The sequence below is a fragment of the Thunnus maccoyii genome, chromosome 10, assembly GCF_910596095.1.
Source record: "Thunnus maccoyii chromosome 10, fThuMac1.1, whole genome shotgun sequence".
NCBI lineage: Eukaryota > Metazoa > Chordata > Actinopteri > Scombriformes > Scombridae > Thunnus > Thunnus maccoyii.
This window is the reverse complement of record NC_056542.1, coordinates 16,407,254-16,415,492: the sequence shown is the minus strand read 5'-3', so window position 1 is coordinate 16,415,492 and position 8,239 is coordinate 16,407,254. Positions and strand designations below refer to the sequence as shown.

General features: G+C 38.4%; 1 protein-coding gene across 1 annotated transcript; it reads left to right on the top strand.

Moving 5' to 3' along the window:
* The first annotated feature begins 555 nt into the window (after positions 1-555).
* On the top strand, positions 556-6,547 carry LOC121905749 (extracellular matrix protein 1-like). Its single transcript, XM_042424247.1, has 11 exons — positions 556-839; positions 1,649-1,708; positions 2,001-2,069; positions 2,299-2,355; positions 2,501-2,536; positions 2,649-2,923; positions 3,638-3,843; positions 4,767-5,055; positions 5,161-5,360; positions 5,691-5,772; positions 5,953-6,547. Exons 1-11 carry the CDS (start codon positions 770-772, stop codon positions 6,124-6,126), a joined length of 1,518 nt encoding a protein of 505 aa, XP_042280181.1. The 5' UTR covers positions 556-769; the 3' UTR covers positions 6,127-6,547.
* The last annotated feature ends 1,692 nt before the right edge of the window (positions 6,548-8,239 follow it).

The following is an 8,239-nucleotide window of genomic DNA, read 5'->3' as shown; positions in this document are numbered from 1 at the left end:
AATTTAAAACATTTTTTAGAAAGTAGGTGACTTTTTTGGTTAGAAAAATATATCAGACACAAATTATTATTCCAGGAAGAGTATTTTTCTGTCTTAAAAAATAATGTTTTTTTTAATTTATTTTTTTTGTTCACAAATAAATGTATTTTACTGATTTTTTTACTGTTTGTACTGGCAGCATACAAATCAATAATACTTATACCTTTAATCACCTCCAGTATGTGACACAATCCTACAGTATAATTAGTCTACTTGCCTAATTATTTTGAAGCAGTGATTTGGTCACATGTTTCAACAAGAACTGCTGATTGGCTCAGCTCAGCCAGGCGATAATTAACTCCCAACGCATAATGACAGAGCAGCAAGTGCGCGTGACTTATAGAACAAATAATAAACATAGAGGAGTCATGCCCATACTTGCGTTAAGGCTCAGCGACATTTACAGCAAACAGTGATCATAACAGGATTTTAACAGATATCCTATGAGTCATGTTGAAAAACTTCCTTCCCTCCCTCTTCCCCTTTCTCCGCCTCATCCCCCCCTCCTTAAACCCCCAAACAACCATAAAAGTATTGGCCTGGTTGCGGGATTTCGCTCACAGCCAGACAGACAGCACGAAGGCGTGTGTTGGACCAATTAACGGGCCAGTCTGTGTGCTGCCCCGCTGACCGTATCTTCCTGGGCGGCTTTTGCTCTTACTGTGAGGACCGTCAGCAGCTGCAGCAGGACAAACAGTAAACCTAAAAGATAGACACCAGAAAGTTTGCAATGGGCTCGTTTTGGGCTCCAGTCTGCGCCACCGCATTTCTCCTGATTGTAATGAGCTCAGCATCCAGGGGTTGGTACTGATGTTTTGTTTTCCTCCTTTTTTTTCTGTTGTTGTACATGTTGTTCATGTTAATCGTGTCAGAAATTGTGTTTCCTTCTTGGCTGATGGCCCGGCTCCATTTTTGTTAGCCTGAACTGCTGTAAGTGCGTCTGTTTCGCCTAGTGGACCCTCTGACATTCATTTCCGTGTCAAGAAGACTCTTAAACACCTCTGTTCTGATGAGATTACATGTTTTTTACCAGTAGTGAAATGCAACTAAGTGCAATTACTAAAGTGACTCCAATTTTCATGTACTTGTACATGAATACTTGAATATTTACATTTGATGGTGCTTCACAACATTTCATAAGCACATACTGTACTTAAAAGTTTAATTTATTTCACAGCTAAAGCTACAAGTGACTTTGCTGATTCAGATATACAGTATGTTCAGATACTTATGCATTTACATATGAGTTGATAAAATATGATGCATTGTTATAGATAAACCTAACAAATGGCATGCAAACTAGTCAAAATTTGCTCCACTTTAACCAACTACAACACTGACATCAGTAATAATAGAGAGGTCATTCTGCCTTTTAATACCATGAGTACATTTTTCTGATATTACTTCCAAACCTTACTTAAGTGTCCTTTTCACTAGAGGACTTTTACTTGCAGTTAAATAATTTTAGGTGGTCAAATTGCTACTATTGCCTATGTAAAATATATGAATACTTCTTCCAAAACAATGGAGAGTTGCATAACATTGCCTGGCATCCCTCTCTTCCTCTCTTCCTCTGTCTCTCTCTCTTTGTGTGTTTACAACTTTCCAGATGAGCAGGTCGTTGAGCAACGTGAGGTCACCTTTGACCTTGACAAAATCATCATGCAAGGTGTGTTTTTTTTTTTTTTTTGCATGAGTGTATTCACATACTAGTGCCAATTTGAAGACACATTGCCTTTTGGCAAGCTGTCACGACTTTAAGAGGATATTTTAGGGTTTGAGGTTTAGGTTAAGGTTACGACAGGATTTTAGCTTATGCATGCCATTTAATGGGCCAGGTCAAGACTATTATGGAAACAATCATACCTATAGAAATAAATGTGTGTGTGTTTTTTGTCTTTTGTCTTATGTGTGTACATAACTGTTTTTACAACCAATTTTACAATCCATGTGTCTTGCAGAGATGCAACAACCAGAGTCATTCATGTTGCAGAAAGAGGCAGATTTGTCAGATCTCTTTGATCCTGAGGGTATGTCTTGTTTTGTCCTGCTACCATTTGTTATGTGCTTGATTTGACTCAACTACATAACAGGCCAAACTTGGTTTTGGTAGATTTACATGTCCTCTTTACACATTTATCACTATAGCTGTTCAGATCTGTTGGATCTGTCTGCCTAACTGTTTTTTTTACTTTGGCGAGTAGTGAATCACACAGTCCTAAGTGTCCTTTTTGTTTCTTGTTTTCTCTGTTTTCATAGACTTCCAAGTAGAGCAGGTAATGGTGTCTCCAAAGTTTGATGCCCGGAATGAAAGAGGTAAGTGTCTTATCTGTTGCTTCTCCCACTTTCTCTTACTAATCTTTCTTGTCATATTCCACCAATTCCTGTCCAACAAAGCAGCAAGTCTATTAAGAAAACACTTAAAAAGTGCTGTTTAATGATACTGCCCTTGTCCTTTTAGGGAGCTCCAGACCCGGAATGTTGACACCAAGAGGAAGTGTGTATCTATTTTCCTCTCTTTCTTTTGACTTTTCATTTACTACGTTTTGTATCTCCTACTACTGCAGAAATATCAAGTCACAGTATGTTTTCCTGTTTTTCCCTCAAAGGTCGACCAGTTTTTTGGCCCCGTTCTTTCCCTCCCATACAGGACTATCCCGTTCAGTTCCCCCTTGGCCGGCCGACCCCGAACAATCTTGAAGCCATCTGTCTCCATGCAGACCTTCGTCCCCGCTACCCAGACTCCTACTTTCCTCGCTCTGGTTTTGGCCAGCAGGTCCGAAGGGCCGATGCTGTCAATAATGCAGAGACCTGGTTCAGTACATGCTGCAAAGGGAACCAAACATGGGAAAAGGAAGTGACACTCTGTTGTGCCACACAAGCGGTGAGATTTCACAACAGCCTTTTTACAGCCTATTCAACAAATTTTGTTCAAAGATGATATTTTCAGTATGTCAGCATCTTCTCGTTCGTTGCAACACAAATCCAACATGATGAAAAACACAATATTTGATAGAATGCACTGTGGAGATAAAATTGAATCCCAAACAAATAGGATGTCATGCCAAATACCAAGATATAATTATCGTTATCTGCTTAATCCCTTATGTGGAGGAAAGCTTTCATAGACTTTCTGTTATTTACAACTTTGATGTTCATTTTGACTATATTCCTGAAGCTGTAATGTGATACTTTCAGATACTCGGTGTCTTTGCATGAAACATTCTTCACATTGCAGAGATGATGATACTTGCATTTTAAACAAAGTTGAAGGCCTTGAGTGCTTCCAGTCGATAAGCCCATTATTTGCAGCCCTGCAGACATAACAGACAGGCCTTGGCATGAGCACCAGTCTAATGGCATTCAACAAACCTGTCCAAAGTTCTTCAGTGAATAAAAGCATTTCCTTTAATCTAAACACTTTCCTCTTACCGTGGTTGTTTTTCATTTTTGGTGAAATGTGTCTCAAGTGATTCTGCATAATTGTAGGTGCTCTATTCATTCAGCAACGGCCTCAGGCATGCACATTTCATGTCAGTATTCAAGGATTAATTCATACACCCTGACTGTTGGTATTACTTCTCAATGTCTACTGTAGTGGGAGCTGTCAGTCAAATCCTTCTGTGAAGAGGACTCATCAGTAAAGGATCGTCTTTATCACTGCTGCAGACTAAGTGGCAGCGAGAGACTGAACTGCTTCCATAACGATGCTCCAAACCCAAACTATGAGGCAACAGAGGAGCTGCCAATGCCAGAGGTCCCCTCTAAAGCCAGCTTCAACTTTGACCCCAACACTTGCGGGAGGTATGCAGAGAAATCAATAAAATGAGCATGTTGACAATCAAGCTACAATAAGTGTCATCATTATGTTACATTGTTTTATGTTATAATATTTAACATGAATTGAATTCAAGATTAAAGAATAACTGAACATCAGGCTGAAAAGCCGTGTTTATCTGCCTTCTCTGGTGAAACTTTAAAATGTTGTTTCACCCAAGACTACACCCAGCGTCAGTGACTATGTATTAATCTGGTGGACCCTCAACAACCTCTTCATGCAGAGTTCTGACTCCTGCCGTCAGGGAGGAGATACACTTTCCCTAGGAGGGCCAAATCAAACAGATATCTGAGACCATTAGTTCCCTCAGCCGTTGGGTTCTTAAACAGGCTGCAGGCCTAGTTGCTATTGCACAAACACTTTAACAAAGGACTGATGGACTCTTTGTGCTTTTATAACTCAATGCAATTTAATTTGACGACATCTATTGTATGTTTATATGTATTTTATGTCTTTTATTTATTTTATGATGTGTATTGGTTGTTTGACTACTGTTACAAAACAAATTGCCCCTTTTGGACTGTCTATCTAATCTACAGTGAAAAACAGTTACCTACAAATACACAGTTTACTGCTGTTTCAGTAACATTTGCTAAAAACTACAGTGCCCTGTTATAGGGAATTACTAGTTCCCTTTTTTAAAAAAGTGATAAACATCTTCATTAGTAACCAGGGTCCAAGAGCCACAGATATGGTAGATAAGTCAGAACGTATGGAAATATGGATTAACACAGTTTTTTGTCTTTTCATAAGATTTGTTGACTGTAACAAAAGTATAGAATAACACCAACCTTATCCTTTAAGACAAAGGAGAGAATGAGATTCAATGCATCCCAGAAGCCAGAGGAGGTCATGTTTGGGTCTAAAGATTATGACTCATACTTTACAGGACAGTGATGACTCCATACAGAACTAGAGGAAGCAGAGGGAAAAAGGAGAAGAAACTGTTAACTCCCAAAAAAGTTGACATCAGATTTCCTCCTGGACGACCCACCGCAACTGTCATTGAGTCACTGTGTCGCAACCAGAATATTCGACCCCTCTATAATGTCAGGTGCTTGCCAAATAGAGGCTATGAATGGGTGGCTCGTCAGGCGAAGACCATTAATTCGATGGAGAAGGGATTCAAACAGTGTTGCAAAAAGAGGAAGGATGTGCTCTTTTGTGCTGAACAAAAGGTATTGCGAGAAACCTACAAACATAAATGTTTTGTTCTTTTTGGTAAAGTAATATGGCCTCTCTCTTTAATTCCTTCTAATGTTGTTTCTCCTTTTGTATCTTAGTGGCGCGAGGGGCTTAAGAAGTTTTGCTTGCAGAAGACCAGTGATCAGGCTGCTTCCAGCTGTTGCTTGGGCAATGGAGCAAATGATCAATACAACTGCTTCCAAAACATGTCTCCTGACCCATATTACAACATGACTTCGGCCACTGAAGAGCTCTCACTTAACAAAGTCTGTGACACACACAAGATCATCAAGAAGAGGTAAGACAGTACTTCCTACATCTGCTCTTGGATCTTCCTGTCTCCTTTTTTTCTTTACCTCCTGGTGGGTTTTTTTTTTAAGTTTGCATTGGTACAATTCTTCTTCTTCTGTTTCTTTTGATGCTTTTTGTCATTTCTTCTGCCACAGAAAATAAATGAATCTTAAGCTGCCTAACACACTGAAATATCTCTTTATCTTGAAATGTGCGGACATTGTGTATCTACAGTATATTTGGTGTTGCTGATATTGTCATTTAACTAAACACGTGTACACAATCTGTTTGAGTATCATAAAAGATAGAAACATAATGTGTTCTGACTTTGCTTCAGGTTCCGTGTTGGTTTTCCTCTCTTTGTGAGGGAATGCTGCCCCCTATCTCCACAAGACCAGACTGGTTGTTTTATGCAAAGGGTGAGTTAAAAAATCATCAAAAAGGAAGTGAGTCTGTACAAAACCTAGCAAGACAAATCAGAAGACAACGTAGTAAATGTAGTATTTGAAGTGCTAAAAGTGGGGGCGCTATGAGCGCAAACCTCAGATTTTCTAATTCTATTTCTCTTTTGTCTGGCCTTGTTCTCTACATGACATCAGCTTGAGGAAATGTCACAGGTGGCTTGTTCTTCAGTGGATGCCACCCCAGCTGTCCGCCGCTGTTGCCTCCTGCCCTCCGAAGAGTTTCCACAGTGCACTGCCAAAATTCTCATGGATGCCGTCACCAAGGCAACCAGTCTCTCACGCCAGAAGAAAAGGTGCCCAATCTCCTAAACCCTGTGACCTTTTGCTACTGACCCTACTGGCACTGGGCCATTCAAGTAATGGTACACAAATCCCACTTAAAGGTCTGTAAGATGAAAAGCACATCTGAAGTGTGGACCAAATTCAAGCTTCATCTGCTGCCTGTGTTATTTTTCATCTTTTTATCTAAGATCACACGAGAAGCATTGCCATCACAAGAGTGCATTCATAAAGAAATCAAGATATTGTTTAGTGCTTAGTTTGTAAACCAGACTGTTGTCTGAGTCACTGTACCACTATTTTTTTTTTATAGGCTGCTCTTTATGTATTTGACTATGAAGGCATTTTCTTTATTCTTTGTACGCTGCAAGATCAGTTATTTTCTTTTTAAATGATTTTGTGGTTAAGATCAAATCAATAATGGTTCTAATAAATACATTTTTTAAATGTACCTTTTTGTGTGATTTGCTTCTTGTCTTCTTGCATGAAAGACCTGTACTGTTAGTTTAATCACCACATGCCTGGTGCAATAAAATTAGCATTTTAAGAAAACTCAAGCTGGTGAGGATTGTTGGCAACTGGATGTAAATGTGATGGTCACAAGTAAGAAACAGAATGTGTTATGAAAGGATGTCTTTTAGATTGAAATTGAAATGTACATTTACAAAATATCACCTGGACAGATGGACATGATCTGATGTTATACTGTATGTTTCTTAACTGTGCAACAAATGTGATTTTTATGGGAATTTCAGGATGCATTTTAACAGCTGGCAGTGAACACCAGAAAACAATCGGCATCTTGCCTTCTGGTCCATTTAAACATTCTTCTTCTGTTGAAGAAACTGTTGCACGACACAAACAAGAAGTAATTTATAAAATTGAGACTACATAGGATAAAATACTAGGAGTTAGAATATAACTTATTTCCATAGATACCTGACCAACTAACTACATATATCATAAAAGAAAACATGGTCCTTTTACTATTCGATAAAACAGTAACAACTGAGATTTTTCTTGTTTTTTGCACAAATTCATACATTTCCAGATATTAAATCATACATAGGCCAGCTCTTTGAGTAAGAATATTGATGAAACAATTATAACATATATTGTAAATAATGTGGTCAAAGGTATTGAAAATATGTTACAGTAAGATATTCACAGAACCCTGAATTTTTAAGGCATAAAGCCCAGATGTTTTTATGATTTTTCTCTGTAGTGCTTTTGTAATGTTATATTGTAGCTTACATCTCTTTATTCTTGCATGCATACCTGTTTTAAACCACCACACAAAATTGGCACAATATTTAGTATTAAAGGACAGGTTCACAATTTTTCAAGTCTGACTTAAAACAATAGTCAAGTGTCCATATGAACGTTCCCCTCCAAATGCACTTACAGTGTCAGTGATGGGGCACAAAATCCACAGTCCTCATTTTAAGCAAAAAGGTGTATCTGAAGCTTATGTGAGGCTTCAGCAGTCTGAGTCATTCATATCAAGTGGATATCTGCCACATTTACAGTCTTTTTAGCATCAAATTCCCTCTTTGTGTGTCCCTGTTGAGCTGCGGTGGAAGCATAGTAACAAAAAGAGGAACTTAAGCACTAAAAAGACTAACATTGAAAGATATATACTTGATTTGACTAATTTGGACTGAAGCTTCATATTAGCTTCATATATGATGTGATACATTCTGACTTTCTTGTCAGTTTACACTGAACTTCATTTTGCTTCCTCAGGCAGTTCTGTTTCAGAGGTTTACGCACATATTAAATATACAGTTACACATATGACACTTCTCATAGACATACAAAACATCAAACAGTCATGGCAATCATACATATCACATCAGATCTCAGTTAGCAGCTGATTACCTCACCTATTAGAGGGCAAAAGTTGGTATTCTCAATTTAAAACATGTGAGGGGTCAGAAGAGATTCTGTAAGCAAGTCTGATAATTTTTTTTAACACATTTTTGTGCAGAAGGAGGCTTGTAGATTTTGGTCCTCATCACTTACATTGTGAGTGGATTATGAAGGGATCTTCTAATCCCTTATGAACAGGAAGAATGATTATGACAAGGGAAACAACTATTGCAATGTTCATTCTGGCACCTGACTATTGTTTTAGGACAGA